The sequence below is a fragment of the Capsella rubella genome, unplaced genomic scaffold (genome assembly GCF_000375325.1).
Source record: "Capsella rubella cultivar Monte Gargano unplaced genomic scaffold, Caprub1_0 scaffold_2, whole genome shotgun sequence".
In the NCBI taxonomy this organism is placed as follows: Eukaryota; Viridiplantae; Streptophyta; class Magnoliopsida; order Brassicales; family Brassicaceae; genus Capsella; species Capsella rubella.
The window spans coordinates 9,530,056-9,552,919 of NW_006238922.1; the positions used below are offsets into that span (position 1 = coordinate 9,530,056).

The window sequence follows — 22,864 nt, forward strand, 5'->3', positions numbered from 1 at the left end:
AGAGATGAAATAGGTATTGATTGGGAGACCAATAAAATCGGAAATTAGGGTTTGAAGGTAAGCTAGAGACTAGGGAAACTTAAAGGATCGTATCGTTATTCTTCTTCTCTTAATTACTTCACAGAACAGAAACAACGACTTACCCGCTTTTTATTATTGGACCACTCATTTGTGCTAACCACCAAAGTAATCAGTTACCAGTAGCTACTAACCGACTGTTACGTGTCAATCTCATAGGGTTTTAAATCTTAGGAATGTGGCACTTAGCTCAGAGATGAGGCTGTGCCGTAACGGTGAAGCAAGCCATCTTGCGGTCGTAGAATCGAACAGTCTACACGTGTTGATTAGTTTTAGACAAATCCTTGTTTCTTTGTTACATTTTTTCACATGTGTTTTTTCTTGAACCATCTATGTTTTTTTGTATATACATGCTTATTAATATGTTTTGGTGATTTCAGATATTTGGTAAGGGATTTTTTTTTTTCAAAAGAACACAAATTGGTTCATAGTTTATAAAAGTATTACTAGATATCAGATTCGGTTTTTTCTTTTTCTTTTACTCTTCTTCCAATAATATCAAAGGAGAAGGTTTACAAAGAAAACAAATTCTTTCAAAAGAACACAAATTGGTTCATAGTTTATAAAAGTATTTCTTTATTTTTTGTATAAACAAATTTTGGTCTTAACCAAATCAAGGTAAAGACTTACTATTTCTTCATCTGTTTTAGTCAAAAACATTTTCTGTGTTTATTGTTTACAGAGAGGAGAGAAACACAGAAAATAAGAGAAAGAAAGCAAACCTGCAACTATCATGAGAAGAAGTTCAAAACCTAGTAATGATACGAAAGTTAACTAATAAATCTATATGTTGTCCTGTTGTATGTGTTATAAATTTGAAACAGTGAAAGAAAAAAAAAGAAAAAGTAAGAAGTAGAAAACTGTCTACAAAAATATATACTGTATATGAAAATAGATAGTAAAATCACGTCATTCTATAGAACGTTCAACATAAGTGTCCTCTTCCAAGAGTGGGCGTATCCCGCATTCACGTATCTTCCATCTGTCATTGTCGACTTCAAACTTAAATAAAATCTCCATGCATTCCACACTTCTAAAGTCATATCTGAATTGGTGATCCACATTTCTTACTTCAACTTCGAATGTGTACAGATGCTCCGTTAAAAGTGGACTTAGATGTTGGCCAACTAAGTGATACCCGGAGCCTCTTTGTATGTCTACGATATTAACCCTTATCGGCAACACTTCCTTGTAATCAGATTTATCACCCTTATTAATCAGTAAGAGGCAAGCCTTAAATCTCAAATGTATAGGAATACGCCTTGGATTAAACTTCACGACCAGAGAACTTCCAGTAGTAGCTCGGTAAGTGAAGAACGCAGGCATTTCTCTACATGGAAAGATTGCGAATTGACTTGTCGATGTCTGGATAATAATATCTCTCCCATTTTCCTTCAGTTTCCAGCAGTCAATAAATCTTAGACAAACTTCGGGATTGGGAAAGGAGCAAGTAAGTGTCTCCAAAGACTCACAGTTTTCCGCATCTAAAATTGATAGAGAACATGGAAGCTGCGGGAGTGATACGAGCTTCATGCATTTTTTTAGTACAAGTCGACGTAAATGAGACATTCCATTGATCCATGCAGGAACATCTTCTATATCTGCATCCTTTAACTCCAGCTCCGTGATGATCTCAAGAGCATGTGGGAATTCTTCAAGTTCTTTCCAGAATGTTAGATGCAAGTCATGAAGTCTAGACCATGACGTGATCGACAAGGGAACTTCTTTTATCATAGTTCCACAGAGCATAAGTCGTTCGATGTTTGTAGAAATCTCGGGAAAACATGTAAATTGCGAGCAACCCGTAACATCAAGTTCTTCTAGAGAATCCAAGATGATGTTGATTGGAAGAACCTCTACCTTTGAGCATCCTCGTAAACTCAACTTCTTCAACATACGGAGGTTTCCAATAAAACATGGTATCTCTACTAAGCAATCACTGAGTTCCAATTCTTGGAGACTGGTGATATTTCCAATAGAGGAGGGAAGCTCCACTAAGCTTGAACTTCCACTGAGATACAAATTCTGGAGATTAACGATATTACCAATAGATGAGGGAAGATCCACTAGGCTTGAGCATCCACGGAGATCCAGTTTCTCAAGATTAACAATATCTCCAATAGACGAGGGAAGCTCTACTAGGCTTGAGCATTCACTTAGAATCAATTTCCGGAGATTAACAATATTTCCAATAGAGGAGGGAAGCTCTAGTAGGCTTGAGCATTTACGGAGATTCAATTTCCGAAGATTAATGATATTTCCAATAGATGAAGGAAGCTGTACTATGCTAAAGCATTCACCAAGATCCAATGTCTGGAGATTGACCATATTTCCAATAGAGGAGGGAAGCTCCACTATACTTGAGCATCCACAAAGATACAATTTCTGGTTTTTCATGATAGTACTAATAAATGCGGGAATCTCCACTAAGCTTGAGCATCCAGTGAGATTTATATAAAAATTAACGATATTTCCAATAGACGAAGGAAGCTCCACTAGGCTAGAGCAACCATTGAGATCTAAGTATTGGAGATTAACGATATTTCCAATAGAGGAGGGCAATTCCACTAGGCTTGAGCATTCTTTGAGATTCAAATATTGGAGATTAACAAGATTTCCAATAGAGGAGGGAAGCTGCACTAGGCTTGAGCAACCACGTAAACTCAATCCCTGAAGATTAGTGATATTTCCAATAGAAGAGGAAAGCTCCACTAGGCTTGAGCATTCATAGATCTCCAAATCATGGAGATTGATGATATTTCCAATAGAGGAGGGAAGCTTTAGTAAGCTTGAGCATTCACTAATATCCAATTTCGAGAGATTAACGATATTTCCAAAAGATGAGGGAAACTCCAGTAAGCTTGAGCATATAGAAATATCTAATTCTAGGAGATTGATAAGATTTCCAATAGATGAGGGAAGCTCAACTAGACTTGAGCATCCGCAGAGATTTAATTTCTGGAGGTTTGTGATATTACCAATAGATGAGGGAAGTTTCACTAGGCTTGAGCAACCTGATAAATCTAAGCTCTGGATATTAGTAGCATTTCCAATAGAGGAAGGAAGTTCTATCAAACTTGAGCAACCTGATAAACCTAAGCCCTGGATATTAGTAGCATTTCCAATCGAGGAAGGAAGTTCTATCAAACTTGAGCAACTAGCAAGATTCAGTGTTAGGAGATTAGTGGCCCTTGAGAGATTAGGAAGCTTCTTCAAATTTCTTGAACATCCTAAACTCAGCACTTTGAGATTGATGAGCGGCTGTAATGACCAAAAAAAGACAACATACGAGAAGGAGTTTAATAGTGAAAGGATTTAGAAGCTAAGATCACTCTTCTATCCTTATTTTTGAAACTAACAATTTTGTACAAAAGTAATTGCATAGAAAAAAAAAGTAAAATAAAACTCATTAAAAATGGTATTGCTTACTTGAATTCCTTCCCATAGTTTCCCGAGCTTGCTGTTTCTCAATATTATCTTGACAAGAAACTTCGGATTAAATTTAGAAGGAAAACATGTCATTGGCGAATAGTCCCAATCTAGAATTCTGAGTTTTGGAGGTAGATAGTTAAGACCTTGTGGTAAGTGTAATATTCCGTCAACGCCAGTACCGAATCTAAAAAGTTCAAGATTAGGCATTTCTTCGAAAGCTCTCTCACTTAGTATTAATTTGTCGGCCACCTCCACAGAAAAGTTCAAATTTATGCCTATAACACTTTTACTACCCTAAAAAAGACACACACACACATATAAAAGTAGAGATGGTAAGTGACTTAGTTATACTGTAAAATGTATTAAATTTGCATAGGTACTAAAGGAACTGAAGGGTAAATGAGAAAACTTACCGTATGATCAGTGAATACTTCACAAATCTCATCAGCATCAACCAAAAACCGACGTTTCCCAGGCTTATAAATGGATTTGTTACGAACAATTTCTCTACCCAGTTGAACAAGTAGAGTTTGCATCGGTTGATGTGTCTTCTTGGATATAAGAGATCTCTGAATTAATACTTGAAGCCCTTGATGCACGTTCGAGAAATTGTGTCGAAGAGTATCTTCAAAAGTATGATCAATGCCTTCTTTGGTTTCGTTGAAAAAGCAGGCTATATGGAGAAATAAATCTTTGTCTTCTTCGTTTAAGGCATCGTAACTAAACTTTAAAGTACTATGAATTTTTCCATCAAGGCGAACCCTTAACCTTGGTAGTTCTGCTTTCCACTCTTTCTTGGACATTCCTCGAAAATGAGAACCCATAACCCTAAGTCCTAAAGGGAGCCTACCAGCAAGTCCTGTCACTTCCCAAGCAAGCCTCTCGAAACCATCATAAGGGGAATCTTGATCAAAAGCATTCATGCAGAATATTTGAAGAGCCTCAACATGTGGTGGAAGATTCACGTTATAGATAGAGTTGATCTTAAATGCCTCCAAAAGTTTTTGGTTTTGTGTTGTGATGATAATACAAGATCCAGGACCGAGGCATACCGCTTTTGGCATGGCAAGTAATTGTACTAATTGATCCACCCCATCAAGAACAATAAGCACTTTCTTGCCCATCACAAAGTTTTCTGCAGTTCCTAAATGATGAATCTTGATATCCTTTTGGTTAGTTAATTGAGAGAGAAACTGCTGCTCTAATTGCAACTTAACATCGTGATCATCCGAAGAAATTGGGCTTGGATAACTTGGTTCGAATTTCATGAAAACATTCAGTTCAAAATGATTAGAGATTTGATTATATAGAACTCTAGCAATGGTGCTCTTACCAATACCAGAAGGACCTGAAATCCCAACCACCCTCTTTTCATCTGTTGAACCCAGGCAAAGCAATTGCTTCATATTTTCCATATGAGCCCCCATCCCAATTAAACCATTGAGATCACTTGATGGTGTGTAACTAAACAATCTTTTGAAAATTTCAATGACTATTTCTTCAATCATGGCAGCTTCAGTTTCCCTACAGAAAATAGAGTAATTAATACATTTAGTTTTGATCTGTTGAAAAATTTAGAGCAAAGTAGACGAACCATTTTCTTGAATCGTAACCAGCAATTGTAGCCACTTCCTTAAAAGCTTCTCTCCATCTCCTAATGTCCTCCTTTGTTCTACCCTTACAAGTTTTCTCAAAGACATCTCCAAATTCTCCGGTCAGCTTCTTAACATGGGATGGATCAACTTCATAGAAAATGACAAACACTGTTAGACCATACTTTTGCTTGCACTCCATAATCTCCACTAATTCGTCAAGACACCACTTTGAAGAAGCATAATTTCTTGAAAGCAAGACAACCGCGATCTTAGATCCTCTAATGGCCTTAATGAGTTCGGGACCAATGGATTCTCCTCTCCTGATCCCATTATCGATGAAATGAGTGATTCCTTTTCTTTTAAACTCCTTTTGAATGTGACTGAGAAAGTTTCTGCGAATGTCTTCCCCACGGAAGCTCGCAAAGACATGGTGAGTCCAGTTGCAAGACAAAGAAGATGAAGGAGATGTTGAAGAAGACAACGCAGATGGATGAGATGTTGAATTAGAAAATGGAGATTTAGGAGATGTTGAAGATGACAAAGCAGATGAAGGAGATATTGAAGAAGACAACGCAGACGGATGAGATGTAGGAGATGTTGAAGAAGACAAAGCAGATGGAGGTGATGTTGAAGAGGACAAAACAGGTAGAGGAGATGTAGAAGACGATGAAGCAGATGGGGGAGATGTAGAAGAAGAACCCGCATCTTTTTTTTCTTGATGGATTTTAAACTTTCTAAAAAGCGTGAAGAAGCCTATTGCAGTAGCAGTAACCGTTGCAAGGAAAAAGGAAGAATCCATTACCATAAGATCGAAAGGATCAATATCAACAAAGATTGTTTACTTCTTAGCAAAGCTATGCAAAGGATGAATGAACAGAGATGGATTTGTGTACATACATTATTGAACACATTATCTTGACTCATTGACTACACAAGTCAATAGCAAGCTTCACGGATATTTTCTTACGTTTGTGTGGTCGACGAGGAATGAAAACGAAAATATCAGGCTAATGAGTTATGGGCTCAATGGGATTAAATATTTTATGGACTATCTAATACAGCTAAGAATTTTAAGGGTCCTTTTTTTCTTTCTCAAAATGTATCATCAAACCAAAACTTCAAAAAGAAAAAAAAAAAAACTAATTGGTCCAAAATGAGATTGTCGCACGGATAGCAAAACGGGTTTTGGAGTTTGGTACCTTGGTTTGGCTTGAGGTTTTCAGTTAAGGATCCCTTTGGTGGTTGTCGGAGCAGACCTCGTCTATGTATTTATAGAAAGAGAAAAAGCATAATTAAGGCCATCGAGCTTTCTTATCTGTATCAAATTTTAACCAAGCAACAAGTGTGAGACTTGCTTATCTCTATATTAGTAAAAGAGGAGTACAATTTGTATTTCCGGGTCGGGTCATTAAAAAATATTACCCGAAATCTTGCAATTGGATCTCAACAAATCGGGTTTTACAAAGTTTCGGATCTTACCCATTGGTAAAATAATCGTTTTCTTTAAAAAATAAACAATATTCGAAAACCTCAGCATTAATGTATTGTTCCTGCATATTAGGAATTTTTATTTATAACGATATCACAATTAAATGGGTAAGATTGCAATCTCGGAGAATATATTTTCAAAAAGAAAATAAAGTTTTCTCAACCCTTAATTATACTTTAACATATCGAATATTTGTTAAGAAAATATTACACACTTACTAACTATATTTATTGAAAGAATATGCCCTAATATTATACCCTAATGACGCTTCTAATTGTTTGCCTATATAAAGATTCTTAGTCGACATTGTTTAATTGCCACACATTCGACCATCTTCTTTGTCTACTCTTTTTACGATTGAAAAATGGCTACTAATACTACCATAACAGATTTACAGTATGAGTTTAAAACTGCTTTTCCGTTTTCTCATTGGAAGATTTAGATATTTTCATTTTTTTAAGTTACACATCAAACTCATTATCTATATTGTTATTTCTTATTTCCATGTTTGCAAGCGAAATTTCATGTTTCTAATAATTATCATCAAAAGTATTGTCTAACAATACACCTTTTTCATTTGAACGATTTCATAATGTCCAGAGACTAACCTTTTTGATGAACTTGAAAATCCAACGTCGTCAATAGTTTATACGGTTGTTAGAAGGGCGAACATGTATCTTGAAGGTAAATAGAAAACATAATAAAAAAATAGATTTACACAACAATTGATTGCACAACAGTACAATATCTAACAGTCGATGTAATGGTCATGCTAACTGTTATTATTATTATCTTCACATATATTATTCTGCTTAAGGTATCGGTTAACGTATGAAACCTTAATCCAATTTTTCAATTAGTCAAAAAAAAACAAAAAGCTGAAAGCATATAATCTATTGATTCAACAAACAACCACCATAACACCATAGTTAATTATGAATGGTACTCAAATTAGGTAAACGGATTAATTAAAATTGAGACAAGTTATAGATCATTACCCAAAGACATTCCGATTGATCAGGAATATGAACACTGCAATGAGTATGTTCGGACCCGCGCTACAAAGCAGCCACCACCTATAATAAATATAATAAATATTCAATACACTTGGTTAAATATTTTGGAAATGATTTCAAAACATTATTAGTATGACCAATATTAAAACCATTGTTATATGAGCATATTTAAAATTTTAAAAGGTTTCAAAATATTATAATTAAAAGGTTCAAATATATATATAAAAAACTAGAATTTAAAATATTAAAAATATTTTTTTGGAGGCATAGATGTAATTTTGGAGACATATTTTTTTTTGATAAAATATATAATATATCAAACTATGCAAATTTTAGATAGTCCACAGGTTGTTTGTTAAAATCACAATTATAATGGTAAAACGAGTCATGAATAATGTTTTTTACGAAATGAATTCTGTTACGGGTTGGTCCTTCAAAAAATATATTGTAAGTATGTATTTTTAAGTATATTCTTAATTCTATTACAAAAATGGTCAAATTGAATGATTTATAGATAAATATTATTTCGTGCTCTTAAATTTCCATCGTGTTTTTTACTCTATCAAAACTCAATATATGATTATTTCTTTTATTATTTTATTTAAACTTATTATACAAATATATGATTTACCGTAATCGACCGCATTGCAATTAAATTAAAATGTAACATATTATAATCCGTTAAAAATTATATATACGTAATTCTTTCCCCCGCGTTATAGCGCGGATCCGAACCTAGTGTTACTAATTACGTCAAGCAAAAAAGCATAATTACGTCAATATACGTATAGTAAATGAAATTAACAATCATTCAATGTGAGCTAATAATAGCTTGTGAAAAAATAAAAATAATAAAAGAATTTAATTTCTTGAATCTTGAATATCTCGTACTTGCACTTCAAACTCATTGAACCAACTTTTTATTGGTAGACAACGATTCAATATCTAGATTATTAATTTGAACAATGTCATGATTTATTAAATATAATATTATATTTATTAAGTATCATCAAGTAGTTAGAAGTAGTAACATCATATGTATTGAGGATTAACTTGCTACACAACTAAATAGGAAATTATACGTTTTTTTTTTTCCTTTATGTTTAGATATTGCCTTATCTTTGATCATGTATCTTGTATAAATACAGACCTTTAGGTCACATAATGAACAACACAAAATCATTTAATAATTCTCTTGTCAATATGTCATTTCTAATTTAGAATAATTCATCCGTATATACTCTGTAGATTTATTAGAGAGTCAATGGTAGCTACGACAACCCTTTACAATCATGATTCTTTCTAGTTTATGCCTCTTCAATTTTTGGTAGGGATGATCGGCTTGCTTATTCCAACATATTTATGTGCTATACATTTGTTTCAACTTGCTATGAATGTTGTCCATAAAAGTTATTACCTCTCTAGATTAAGTTGAAACAAATGTATAGCAAATAAATGAATCATAATCTATGTGAAAACTTTGAAAACGAGAATCTTTAGATCCCTTCACGTGCAACTCATATATTTTCATAATTCTATACTGAATATAATGAATGAGTCCCCAACATCTAATCCATAGAGTTTGATTGAAGGTACGGTTATACATTTATTGTTCGTTGTGAATATTTTGATGATGGTTTGGGGAGAAAATTGTTATAAAATAAACTTTCCAAAGTAGAGCAATGGGGGCTATGATAAGAGACGGGTCATTTATCATTCAATTCACTTCTCATATTTGATCGTTACTATTTGATTAGCTTTTTATGTCATGTTTTAGGTGACTCTAAGAACAGTGAGTCTTCTTTATGAATTATATATGATCCAACATCATAACTCCCTTCTATTTAATTGTCTTCTTTGTGATACCATCACTTGTTTTCCTGTTTTAAAGTCCAAATCCACCATGTTGTCTATTTTTTGCAGTTGAACCTAAAATAGAATCCAAACTAAAAGCAAACGTTTACACCTCACCAAGGGAGGGAGAAGATACAGAAAAAAGAGCCTTCTTTATATTACATCTTGTTGCTCAAAAAAAATAAAATTCCAAACTAAAAAAAAATGCACTTAAGGATCGGAATCATAGTTAAAAAGTTAATCTAAGACATGTGTCAAAATCATGCTCATTGTTCATATGCCTTCTCTCTTTCACAAAACCTTTGGAATTCCACAAACTACTACATACACTAGTTTAGAGTAATAAGAGTTGTTAAAGTCTAACCTGAGCGGTTTAACTTTGCATGTAAGACTTCTATTCTATCATCAATGTAAAACCTTAAAAAATCATTCTGTATTCTTCAAGTCAAAAAAACGTTTTCGGTGGTTATTGTTTAAACAGAGGAGAAAAACAGAGAATATGAGAGAAAGAAGACTCATGAGAAGAAGTTCAACAATTAATAATGATAGGAAAGTTGATAATTATCACTTGATAGAAAAGTTCAAAAAAAAGAAAGATTTATCACTTGATAATATCAGCTTGATACAATTTAACATATAGATTGTATCAAGCTGATCTTATCAAGTGATAAATCTTTCTTTTTCTGGACCACTCTTTTAGGCTAACCACCAAATTGTAAATCAGCTACCTGCTACCAGTAGCTACCAGATCAATACGTACGTGTCAATCTCCTCAGGTTTCAACTTTTTATTTATGATTTTGGCTCTTTTGATCAGATTAGGCTACGTAACGGCGAAGCAATCATCTTTCGACTGCAAAATTGCGCGGTCTACACCTTGTTGATTAGTTTAGGCAAACCCTTGTTTCTTTTGCATATTAGTATGTTTTGATGATTTCAGAAATCTAGCTAAAGATTTTTTTAAAAAATTTGGTTAATACTTTTAGAAAGCGTTATCAGAAATTTCTAGGTTATTGGTGGATTAAGCCCGTATTAGTCAACCAAGAATCCGAACTTTGGTTGATATCTCACAGTAGAGATATGTTTAATGATTCCGATTTGAACACCAACTGTTACAAAATTTGAAACATTAAAAAGATGAAGAAGGAAACTGCGTTACAAACATAGTATATACAGCCTACGGAAATAGACAATAAAATCACGTCATTATATAGATACTTCGACATAATGAGTGTCCTCCTCCAAGAGTGGGCGTATCCCGCATTCACCTATCTTCCATCTATCATTGTCGACTTCAAACTTAAAGAATAGCTCTATGGATTCCACATCGTTCACTTCACCTTCAAATGTGTATAGATGGTTCGTTAAAACTGGACGTAGTGATAGGAATCTTGATATATATCCGTCACCACCACTCTGTTTTGTTACGATGTTAAGATTTACTGACTCACATTCCTCATAATCAGCTTTGTTCCCCTTTCTAACCAGCAAGATGCAAGCCTTAAATCTCAAAGATGTAGAAAGACACCTCTTATTCAACTTCACTACCACAGAACCTCCAGTAGTAGAACGGTAACTGAAGAAAGCAGGCACTTCTCTACCAGGCAAAACTGCGTATTCACTTGTTGATGTCTGGATGATGATGTCTCTCCCTTTTTCATTCAGTTTCCAGCACTCAATAAATTTGAGACAAATTTCGGGATTGGAAAAGGAGCAACCAAGTCTCTCCAAGGACTCACAGTTTACCGCATCTAAGTTTGATAAGGTACCTGGAAGTTGCGGGAGTGATACCAGTTTACTGCATCTACTGAGTACAAGTCGACGTAATTGAGAGATTCCATTCACCCATGTAGGCACTTGTTCTATTTCTGAATCGTCCAACTTCAGTTCTGTGATGATGTCAAGAACATGTGGGAATTCTTCAAGGTCTTTCCAATATGTTAGACGCAAGTCATGAAGTCGAGACCATGACTTGATCAACAAAGGTACTTCTTTTATCAAAGTCCCACAGAGCATAAGCTGTCTAATGTTTTTAGAAACCACCGGGAAACTTATTAACTGGGAACAACCAGTGACATCAAGTTTTTCTAGAGAATCCCATGTGACATTGTTATCAGGAAGAGCCTCTATCTTTGAGCATCCTTGCAATCTTAACGTCACCAACATACAGAGGTTTCTAATTGAAGAGGGAAGTTCCACTAGACTTGAGCATCCACGGAAATCCAATTTCTCGAGATTAATGATATCTCCAATAGATGAGGGAAGCTCCACTAGACTTGAACATTCACGAAGATTCAGTTTCTGGAGATTAATAAGATTTCCAATAGATGAGGGAAGCTTTACTAGGCTCAAGCATCCACTGAGATTCAATTTCTTGAGACTAATGATATCCCCAATAGATGAGGGAAGCTCCACTAAACTTGAGCATTTATGGAGATCCAATATCCATAGATCAATGAGATTCCCAATAGATGAGGGAAGGTCCACTAGACTTGAGCATCCATCAAGATTCAATGTCGAGAGATTAATGAGATTTCCAATAGATGAAGGAAGCTTCACTAAGTTTGAGCATTCACGAAGATCTAGTTGCTTGAGATTAATGATATTCCCAATAGATGAGGGAAGCTCTGCTAAGCTTGAGCATCTATTGAGATGCAACACCTTGAGACTAGTGATATCTCCAATAGATGAGGGAAGGTCCACTAGACTAGAGCATCCATCAAGATTCAATGTCGAGAGACTAATGACATTTCCAATAGATGAGGGAAGCTCCACTAGGCTTGAGCATTCATTTAGATACAAATCATGGAGATTGATGACGTTTCCAATAGATGAGGGAAGCTTTACTAGGCTTAAGCATCCACTGAGCTCTAATTTCTTGAGATTAATGACACTCCCAATAGACGAGGGAAGTTCCACTAGGCTTGAGCATCTGCGGAGATCCAGTTCCAAGAGATTAATGAGATTTCCAATAGATGAGTGGAGTTTCACTAGGCTTGAGCATCCAGTGAGAACCAATGTTTGGAGATTAATGACATTTCCAATCGATGAGGGAAGCTCCACTAGGCTTGAGCATGCATTGAGATACAAATACTTGAGATTAATGAAGTTCCCAACAGATAAGGGAAGCTTCACTAGGCTTGAACATGCAGTGAGTTGCAAAGTCTGGAGATTAATGGCATTCCCAATAGATGAAGGAAGTTCCACTAGGCTTGAGCAATCTCTTAGATTTAATGTCTGGATATTAGTGGCATTCCCAATAGAGTTTGGAAGCTTTATCAAACTTGAGCATTCCCAAAGCTGCATTTCTAGGAGATTAGTGGCCGTTGAAAGACAAGGAAGCTCCTTCAATTTTGTTGAAGAACCTAAATTCATCACTTTGAGATTCATAAGCGGCTGTAGTGACAAAAAGAAAAAACAACATACACGAACACATTTAGTAGGGAAGGTATTTAAAGGCTCATATAACCTTTTTACCAGATTTTTATGATAACGATTTTGTACAAAAATAATCGCATGAAAATACACAAAAAAAAAAAAAACTGATAAAAGAATGGTAAACACTTACTTGAATTCCTTCCCACAATTTCTCGAGCTTGCTATATTTCAATATTATCTTGACAAGAAACTTGGGACTAAACTTAGAAGGAAAGCATTTCATCGGAGAATAATCCCAATGTAGAATTCTAAGTTTTGGAGATAAATAGTTTAGACCTTCTGGTAAATACAATCTTTTGTGACATAATCTCAAAAATTGAAGATTAGACATTTCTTCAAAAGCTCTCTCACTTAGTATTAATTCGTCGTCAACCATCGAAGAAAAGTTCAAATTTATGCCTATAACACTTTTACTACCCTGAAAAAAGACACACAACTATAAATGTAGAGATAATCAACTATCAAATGTAGTAAAGGAACTGAAGTGACAAAACTTACAGTATGATCAGTGAGTACTTCACAAATTTCCCTAGCATCAACTAAGAATTGACGTTTCCCAGGCTCACTAATGGATTGGTTACGAACAATTTCTCTACCCAGTTGAACTAGTAGATTATGCATTGGTATAAGTTTCTCCTCGGATATGAGAGATCTCTGAACTAAGACTCGACACCCTTGCTGCAAGTATGGGAATTTGTGTCGAAGAGTATCCTCAAAGGTATGATCAATGTAATCATCATTGAAAAAACATGCTATATGGAGAAATAAATCTTTGTCTTCTTCGTTCAAGGCATCGTAACTAAACTTTAAAGTGCTCCCGATTTCTCCGTCAAGGCGAACCCTTAACCTTGGCAGTTCCCCTTTCCACTCTTCCTTGGCCATTCCCCGAAAATAAGAACCCATGACCCTAAGTCCCAAAGGGAGATTACCAGCAATTGTTGTAACTTTCCTAGCAAGCTTCTCAAAACCATCATCAGGGGAATCCTGACCAAAAGCATGCATGCAGAAGATCTGAAGAGCCTCATCATCTAGTGGAAAATCCACGTTGTATATATGCTTGATCTTAAATGCTTTTAGAAGTTTTTGATCTTGTGTTGTGATGATAATACGAGATCCAGGACCGAGGCCTACCGCCTTTGGCATGGCAAGTAATTGTACTAATCGATCAACCCCATCAAGAACAATAAGCACTCTCTTGTTGGTCACAAAGTTTTGTGCAGTTCCTAAATGATAAATCTTGATATCTTCTTGCTTAATTAATTGAGATAGAAACTGCTGCTCTAATTGCAACTTCACATCATGATCGTCAGAACAAGTTGGTCTTGTACAACTTGGATTGAATTTCATGAAAACACTAAGTTGAAAACCATCAGAGATTTGATTATGTAGAACTCTAGCAATGGTACTCTTACCAATTCCAGAAGGACCCGAAATCCCAACCATCCTCCTTTCATCTCTTGAGCCTAGGCAAAGCAACTGTTTCATCTTTTCCACATGAGCTCTCATCCCAATGAAACCATCGAAGTCACTTGATGGTGTGTAACTAATTAATCTCTTGGAAATTTCACTAACAATTTCCTTAATCATAGCAGATTCATTTTCCCTAGTAGAAAAAGAGAGAGAGATTCATATATATGGACGCAAAAAGAAAATAATACATTTCCTCTGCAATGTTAAAAGATTAAGAACGGAATGGAAATAAAAAGGACTAACCAGTTTCTTGAATCGTAACCAGCAATTGTAGCCACTTCCTTAAAAGCTTGTCTCCATCTCCAAATGTCCTCCTTTGTTCTACCCTTACAAGTTTTCTTAAAGACAGAGCCAAATTCTCCGGTAAGTTTCTTAACATGGGATGGATCAACTTCATAGAAAATTGCAAACACTGTTAGACCAAACTCTTTCTTGCATTTCATAATCTCCACCAATTCGTCAAGGCACCACTTTGAAGAAGCGTAATTCCTCGAGAGTAAGACAATCGCGATCTTAGCTCCTTTAATGGCCTTAATGAGTTCAGGACCGATGGATTCTCCTCTCCTAATCTCATTATCAATAAAAGGAACGATTGCTTTTCTTCTTAACTCCGTTTGAATGTGACTGAGAAAGTTTCTACGAACGTCTTCCCCACGGAAGCTCGGAAAGACATGGTGAGTCCCGTTATAAGACAAAGCAGTAGGAGGAGATGTAGAAGACGACAAAGCAGATGGAGGAGATGTAGAAGAAGAACCGACATCGTTATCTTTGTTTTCTTGATAGATTCTGAACTTTCGAAGAAAGATGAAGAAGGCAATTGCAGCAGCAACAAGAATGGAAAGGAAAAAAGTAGAATCCATTAGCTGATTAGCATAAGATTGAAAGAGGTTGAAGATCAACAGAGTTTTTTTTTACTTCTCAGCAAAGCTAAAGAAAGGATGAATGAACAGAGAGGGATTTGTGTATACATACAATATTATAGAATACATTATCTTGACTCATATCACTCAACACACTACAGTAAGTCAATAGCAATAAAGCTTCACGGATGTTTCCTTTGTAGGGTCGAAAGAGGACTGCAATATAAAATAAAAAAGCAAGTTGTAGGAATGAGTTATCAGTTATGGGCTTAAATATATTCCCAGACAAACTCTAAGAGATCCAGACCATTCCCTTTGCATATTTGATGCTTCACGTTCAATCACTCCAAAATGTATGAATGTATCATCATCAACCGTTCAATTCAAAGAGTGGAAAGAAAAAAAACCTAATTAGATATCACACTTATGAGAATCTCAAGTTTAGAGAGCAATTGGTTTGAGCTTTTCAGGTAATGATCAGAAGGGAGGTTGGGGTTTTTTTTTGTTGGATCAGACCGGTTTACCGATTAGAGAACCGGTCTGAGACGGTTCATATAATATTCTTCTATATACTCGAAACTCAATTCAATTCCTTGCATGCTCTCTCTCTCATTCCTTACAAGCGCTCGCCCATAAATCTAAAAAAAAAAAAAGGAATATTGTAGTTTTGAAATCTTTGATACAACAAAAAGTAAAGGGCACGGTGACTATTTCACACAATCTAGATAATCAATTTACGTTATGTTAGTTTAGAGTCAGGGACAACATAATAAGCATCGTCCTTTTATTATTATTAAGCACGATCTATTTAATTAGAGAGAGTAGCATGGGTCATTAGTTTGGTTAAGCCAATAAAAAAAAAAGACTGTTGTGCTGGTTAGAGTGTAGGTAAGGTGAAGTTGTTAAGAGTTGATAGGAGTTGTTAAGCATGATTAATGTTAAACGTGGTATATTTTTAAATTAAGTGAGCTCTGCTTGTAAGGCTTCTATTATAAGAGCTTTTCTTAACAAAATTGCAAGGACCACTAAACATGGTCTAGTCTAAAGTGAACTCTGTTTGTAAAACTTCTATTTTGTCTATCAATGTAAAACCTTAAAAATCAGTTTCTGTATTTCTTTAAGTAGAAATAAAAACATTTTTTGTGTTTATTGTTTAAACAGAGGAGAGAAACAGAGAATATCAAAGAGAAAGAAAGCAAACATGCAACTTATGAGAAGATGTTCAATAATTTAATAATGATACGAACGTTATAAATCTATATATATGTTGAATTGTTGTATCAAGCTTATTTTATCAAGTTGTTTTTTAATTGGACCACCCATTTTGGGGATAACCACCAAAGTAATCAAGTTACCAGTAGCTGCTACCAGATCATTCGGACGTGTCAATCTCCTCAGGTTTCAATGTATTTAATGATTCTGGCTCTTTGATCAGATTAGGCTGTGACGTAACGGCGAAGTAATCATCTTGCGGCTGCAGAATCGGAAAAGAATTCATAGAAGGAAACTGTGTTAACAAACATATATACACAGAAGGTGAATATGAAATTAGACAGTAACATATTATAAAACCTTCGAGTCTTCGATATGAGTATCATCCTCCAAAGAGTGGGCGTATCCCGCATTCACCTATCTCCCATTTTTCATTGTCGACTTCAAACTTAAACAAAAGCTCTGTGGATTCCACATTTTTTACTTCACCTTCAAATGTGTACAGATGCTCCGTTAAAAGTGGACCTAGAGTTGGGCTCTCTGAATCATAACTGCGACCACTCTGTTTGTCTACGATGGTGAGATATATTGACTCACATTCCTCATAATCACCTTTGTTACCCTTTCTAACTAGCAAGATGCAAGCCTTAAATCTCAAAGATGTAGAAAGACACCTCTTATTCAACTTCACTACCACAGAACCTCCAGTAGTAGATCGGTAACTGAAGAAAGCAGGCACTTCTCTACCAGGCAAAACCGCGTATTCACTTGTTGATGTCTGGATGATGATGTCTCTCCCTTTTTCATTCAGTTTCCAGCAGTCAATAAACTTGAGACAAACTTCGGGATTAGGAAAGGAGCAAGCAAGTCTCTCCAAAGACTCACAGTTTACCGCATCTAAATATTTTAAAGAACCTGGTAGCTGCGGGAGTGATACTAGCTTCGCGCATTTGTTGAGTACAAGTCGACGTAAACGAGAGATTCCATTGACCCATGCGGGAACTTCTTCTATATCTGCATCCTTCAACTCCAGTTCTGTGATGATATCAAACGCATGTGGGAATTTTTCAAGGCCTTTCCAGAATGTTATACGCAAGTCATGAAGTCGAGACCATGACTTGATCGACAAGGGAACTTCTTTTATCAAAGTTCCACATAGCATAAGCTGTCTGATGGTTGTTGAAATCACGGGAAAACTTGTTAATTGCGAACAACCAGTGACATCAAACTTTTCTAAAGAATCCAATACGGTGTTGATCGGAATAACCTCTATCTTTGAGCATCCTTGCAAACTCAACGTCATCAACATACGTAGGTTTCCAATGGAGGAGGGAAGCTCCACTAGACTTGAGCATCCACTAATATTCAAATTTTGGAGATTAATGATTTTTCCAATAGAAAACGGAAGTTCTACCAAACTTGAGCAGTTATAGAGATCCAATTCTTGAAGATTAATGCAATTTCCAATCGAATACGGAAGCTCCACAAGACTTGAGCATTCACTGAGACACAATTTCTGAAGATGAACATTCTTTCCAATAGAAGACGGAAGCCCCATTAGACTTGAGCATCTCTTGAGTTCCAGTTCCCGAAGATTAATGCAATTTCCAATAGAAAACGGAAGCTCCACTAGACTTGAGCATTCATTAAGACACAATTTGTGGAGATTAACATTATTTCCAATAGAGTACGGAAGGCACATCAGACTTGAGCATCTCTTGAGTTCCAATTCCTGGAGATTAATGCAATTTCCAATAGAAAACGGAAGATCCACGAGACTTGAGCACCTATAGAGATCTATTTTCTGGAGATTAATGCAATTTCCAATTGAAATCGGAAGCTCCACCAAACTTGAGCAGCCATAGAGATCCATTTCCTGGAGACTAACGCAATTTCCAATAGAAAACGGAATCTCCACTAGACTTGAGCAGCAAACAAGATCTAATTTTAGAAGATTAATGCAACTTCCAATAGAAAACGGAAGCTCTACTAGACTTGAACAACTATAGAGATCCAATTTTTGGAGATTCTGGCAATTTCCAATAGAAAATGGAAGCTTCACTAGGCTTGAGCATTCGTTGAGACACAATTCCTGGAGGTTAATGCAATTTCCAATAGAAAATGGAAGCTCCACCAAATTTGAGCATTCATTAAGACATAATATTTGAAGATTGACGTTATTTCCAATAGAGGATGGAAGCCCCATTAGACTTGAGCATTTCATGAGATCTAATTCTTGGAGACTAATGCAACTTCCAATCGAAAATGGAAGCTTTACCAAACTTGAGCATCCATAAAAATCAAATTCCTGGATATTGATGCATTTTCCAATTGAAATTGGAAGCTCCACTAGACTTGAGCAGCAATAGAGGTCCAATTCTTGGAGATTAATGATATTTCCAATGGAGGAGGGAAGCTCCACCAGACTTAAACATTCATTGAGACATAATTTCTGGAGATTGACATTATTTCCAATAGAGGACGGAAGCCTTATTAGACTTGAACATCTCATGAGATCCAATTCTTGGAGATTAATGCAATTTCCAATAGAATATGGAAGCTCCACCAGACTTGAGCAACTATCGAGGTTCAATTCCTGGAGATTAATGCAATTGCCAATAGAAAATGGAAGCTCCACCAGACTTGAGCAACAATAGAGATCCAATTCCTGGAGATTAGTGATATTTCCAATCGAGGAGGGAAGCTTCACTAAACTTGAGCAATGTTGTAGATTTAAGTTCCGAAGATTAGTAGCATTTCCAATAGAAGAAGGAAGCTCTACCAGGCTTGAGCAGTCAACAAGATCCAGTTTTAGGAGATTGATTGCCATTGAGAGATAAGGAAGCTCCTTCAAATTTCTTGAAGATTCTAAATCCATCACCTTGAGATTGCTGAGCGGCTGTAGTGAACCAAAAAAAAGCATACAAGAACGAATTTAGTAGTGAAAGAAATTAAAAGGTTAATTTTTTTTTTGTTATCTTTATTTGCTAGGCTGACAATTTTGACACAATAATTGCATAAAAATAATAAACTAAAATTAAAATCATAAAAGAATGGCAATTGCTTACTTGAATTCCTTCCCATAGTTTCTCGAGCTTGCTTTCTTTCAATATTATCTTGACAAGGAACTTCGGACTAAATGTAGAAGGCAAACATGTCATCGAATAATAATGCCAGTGTAGAATTCTTAGTTTTGGAGGTAGATAATTTAAACCTTGTGGTAAGTACAATCTTTTGAGACTATAACCAACATCACTAGAGAATCTCAAAAACTGAAGATTAGACATTTCTTTAAAAGCTCTTTCACTTGTAACTAGTTCTTCCACGATCGAAGAAAGGTTCAAATTTATGCCTATCACACTTTTACTACCCTGAAAATGACACATATTAGAGTAGAGGTAGTCAGCTATCGAACGTATTAATTTTGTATAAGGAGTAAAGGAACTAAAAAATAAACGACAAAAGCTTACTGTTTGATGAGTGAGTACTTCAGAAATCTCCCTTGCATCAACCAAAAATTGGCGTTTTCCAGGTTCATTAATGGATTGGTTACGGACAATTTCTCTACCCAATTGAACTAGTAGATTATGCATCGGTGAAAATGACTCCTCGGATATGAGAGATTTTTGAACTAAGACCTGAAGCCCTTGTTGCACGCTTGAGAATTTGTGACGTAGACTATCTTCAAAGGTACAATTAATGCCTTCATCGTTGAAAAAACAGGCTATATGAAGAAATAAATCTTTGTCTTCGTCGTTCAAGCCATCATAACTAAACTTTAAAGTACTCCCAATTTCTTCATCAAGGTGGACTCTTAACCTTGGTAGTTCCCCTTTCCACTCTTCCTTAGACATTCCTCGAAAATAGGAACCCATAACCCGAAGTCCCAACGGAAGATTACCAGCCAGTAATGTAACTTTCCTAGCAAGATCCTCAAAACCACCATATGGGGAATCCTGACCAAAAGCATTCATGCAAAAGATTTGAAGAGCCTCATCATCAGGTGGAAAATCGACATTGTAAATATGTTTGATCTGAAATGCTTTCAGAAGTTTTTGATCTTGTGTTGTGATGATAATCCGAGATCCAGGACCGAGGCATACTACTTTTGGCACGACGCGCAATTGTACTAGTTTATCCACCCCATCAAGAACAATAAGCAGTTTCTTTCCCATCACAAAGTTTTGTGCAGTTCCTAAATGATGAATCTTGACATCCTTTTGGTTAAATAATTGAGATAGAAACTGCTGCTCTAATTGCAACTTCATATCGTGGTCATCAGAACAAATTGATCTTGCATAACTTGGTTCGAATTTCATGAAAACACTCAGTTGAAAACCATTAGAGATTTGATTATGTAGAACTCTAGCAATAGTGCTCTTACCAATTCCAGAAGGACCCGAAATCCCAACCATCCTCCTTTCATCTGCCGAGTCTAAGCCAAGCAATTGTTTCATCTTTTCTATATGAGCTCTCATCCCAATCAAACCATCAAGATCACTTGAGGGTGTGTAACTAATCAATCTTTTGGAAATTTCAGTGACAATTTCTTCAATCATTGCAGCTTCATTTTCCCTAGCAAAGAAAAATAGAAAGATTATACATCCTTTTAAACTAGTAATGAAGTTTTACATCTGGACTCAAAAGGTGTATACACTAGTTTGTTGTATTGAGATATTAAGAGCAAAGTGGAATTTAAAAGTACAAACCAATTGTTTGAATGATATCCCGCAACCGTAGCCACTTCCTTAAAAGCTTGTCTCCATCTCCTAATGTCCTCCTTTGTTCTACCCTTACAAGTTTTCTCAAAAACAGCTCCAAATTCTCCCGTCAGCTTCATAACATGGGATGGATCAACTTCATAGAAAATGGCAAACACTGTGAGACCAAACTCTTTCTTGCATTTCATAATTTCCACCAATTCGTCGAGACACCACTTTGTTGAAGCATAGTTCTTCGAGAGTAGAACAATAGCGATCTTAGATCCTCTAATGGCCTTACTGAGTTCAAGACCAATGGATTCTCCTCTCTTGATCTCATTATCAATGAAAAAAGTAATTCCTTTTCTTTCAAACTCCTTTTGAATGTGACTGAGAAAGTTTCTACGAACGTCTTCCCCACGGAAGCTCGGAAAGACATGATGAGTCCAGTTGCAAGACAAAGTTGATGGAGGAGATGTTGAAGAAGGCAAAGCAGATGAAGGAGATGTCGAAGGAGAAAATGTAGAAGAAGAAGAAGAACCCACGTCTTCGTTTTCTTGATTGATTCTGAATTTTCGAAGAAATATGAAGAAGCCTATTGCAGCAGTAGCAAGAATTATGGTAAAGAACAAAGAAGAATCCATTAGCAAAAGCTTGATAAAGGATCAAGATCAACAAATATTTTTTTCACTTCTCTGCAAAGCTAAACGAAGTATAAATTATCAAAGAGATATTTGTGTAAATACATTATTGAACACGTTATACTTCACGGATGTTTCCTAAACTTTGTGTGGTCACAAGGAATGAAAATGAAAGTATTTAACTCCACAAATGGCGTGTTGAATGGGCGTAAATATCTAATGGACTATCTAATTAAACTAAGCCAAGCCTTAGAAGTGTCTTTTTCGCCTTCTGTTTCAACACGCCAAATTAATGTATCATCGATACAAAGACCTAAGAAAAAAACCTAACTGTTCTAAATGTATTAGATATCGCAAGGTTAACACAAAAGAAGGTTTTGGATTTTGGTACCTTGGCTTGAGCTTTCTAGTAAGGATCAGGAGAAAGGTCGGATCAGACCACATCGCTGTGTAGTGGACGACGTCCATAACTCATAATAGATTCGCAAACCGGTTTACCATTGTGGATGAGAACCGGAATCTGAACCGATCTGTAATTTTAAAAACTCTGATACTTCAACGTAAATTCCTCACAATCTTAAAAGCTTTTTACGAAGAAGATAATGGAATCTGAATAATATAAATTGAATTACATTTTTTACGCTTGTAACCAGGTGCTTGTAACGTGTAACGTGGTAAGTTACATGTTGGCTGGACCTATTGGTCTATTATTGTTAATGCCTTTAACGAATACTTCAAGAATTGAAAATTTTAAATTGGGTTAATGGCTTTTGTTGTTTATGCCCAATCCCTCTGCTTAGTGCAAACTTGTACTTCAAAATCATTGTACCAACTTTTTTTTTTTGGTAGACTACGATTCGAAATCTAGATAACTAATTTAAACTATGTCATGATTAATTTTACTTATTAGACTCAGTATCATAAGTGGTTAAGTATTTATATGATCTTTTTTTTTTTTGAAGTATATTTAACTAGAGGTAGTAACATCATATGTCCTTTGAATTTTAATTTTAATTTTGAGAAGGATGTCCTTCCAAATTTAGAATTAATCACCCATATATACGTACCCTGTATATTTAT

The 22,864-nt window shown here is 35.6% G+C and overlaps 3 protein-coding genes across 3 annotated transcripts; all 3 read right to left on the reverse strand.

The window, feature by feature from the left end:
• Positions 1–987: 987 nt before the first annotated feature.
• LOC17893997 (disease resistance protein TAO1) lies at positions 988–5,910 on the reverse strand. The gene is made up of 6 exons (XM_023788532.1): positions 5,702–5,910; positions 5,105–5,602; positions 3,924–5,034; positions 3,508–3,804; positions 1,863–3,339; positions 988–1,670 (listed from the first exon to the last, which is right to left on the reverse strand). Exons 1-6 carry the CDS (start codon positions 5,908–5,910, stop codon positions 988–990), a joined length of 4,275 nt encoding a protein of 1,424 aa, XP_023644300.1.
• Positions 5,911–10,565: 4,655 nt separating this feature from the next.
• On the reverse strand, positions 10,566–15,277 carry LOC17894354 (disease resistance protein TAO1). Its single transcript, XM_023787069.1, has 4 exons — positions 14,615–15,277; positions 13,400–14,504; positions 13,032–13,319; positions 10,566–12,859 (listed from the first exon to the last, which is right to left on the reverse strand). Exons 1-4 carry the CDS (start codon positions 15,229–15,231, stop codon positions 10,670–10,672), a joined length of 4,200 nt encoding a protein of 1,399 aa, XP_023642837.1. The 5' UTR covers positions 15,232–15,277; the 3' UTR covers positions 10,566–10,669.
• Positions 15,278–16,480: 1,203 nt separating this feature from the next.
• On the reverse strand, positions 16,481–21,787 carry LOC17894900 (disease resistance protein TAO1). Its single transcript, XM_023788004.1, has 7 exons — positions 21,153–21,787; positions 19,914–21,018; positions 19,512–19,814; positions 19,138–19,342; positions 18,816–19,062; positions 16,804–17,951; positions 16,481–16,705 (listed from the first exon to the last, which is right to left on the reverse strand). Exons 1-6 carry the CDS (start codon positions 21,785–21,787, stop codon positions 16,826–16,828), a joined length of 3,621 nt encoding a protein of 1,206 aa, XP_023643772.1. The 3' UTR covers positions 16,481–16,705; positions 16,804–16,825.
• Between the last annotated feature and the right edge of the window lie 1,077 nt (positions 21,788–22,864).

Bases quoted from the DNA above. Each gene is read 5' to 3' on its own strand.
- LOC17893997 (XM_023788532.1), bottom strand. From the start codon at position 5,910: ATGGTAATGGATTCTTCCTTTTTCCTTGCAACGGTTACTGCTACTGCA. The intron at 3,805-3,923 runs GTAAGTTTTCTC...TGTCTTTTTTAG, and splicing joins AAGTATTCACTGATCATACG to GGTAGTAAAAGTGTTATAGG. The intron at 3,340-3,507 runs GTAAGCAATACC...TGGTCATTACAG, and splicing joins AACTATGGGAAGGAATTCAA to CCGCTCATCAATCTCAAAGT.
- LOC17894354 (XM_023787069.1), bottom strand. From the start codon at position 15,231: ATGGATTCTACTTTTTTCCTTTCCATTCTTGTTGCTGCTGCAATTGCC. The intron at 14,505-14,614 runs GTTAGTCCTTTT...TTTTTCTACTAG, and splicing joins GGTTACGATTCAAGAAACTG to GGAAAATGAATCTGCTATGA. The intron at 13,320-13,399 runs GTAAGTTTTGTC...GTCTTTTTTCAG, and splicing joins AAGTACTCACTGATCATACT to GGTAGTAAAAGTGTTATAGG.
- LOC17894900 (XM_023788004.1), bottom strand. From the start codon at position 21,787: ATGGATTCTTCTTTGTTCTTTACCATAATTCTTGCTACTGCTGCAATA. The intron at 21,019-21,152 runs GTTTGTACTTTT...TTTCTTTGCTAG, and splicing joins GGATATCATTCAAACAATTG to GGAAAATGAAGCTGCAATGA. The intron at 19,063-19,137 runs CGATTGGAAATA...TTCCATTTTCTA, and splicing joins TTTAGTGAAGCTTCCCTCCT to TTGGCAATTGCATTAATCTC.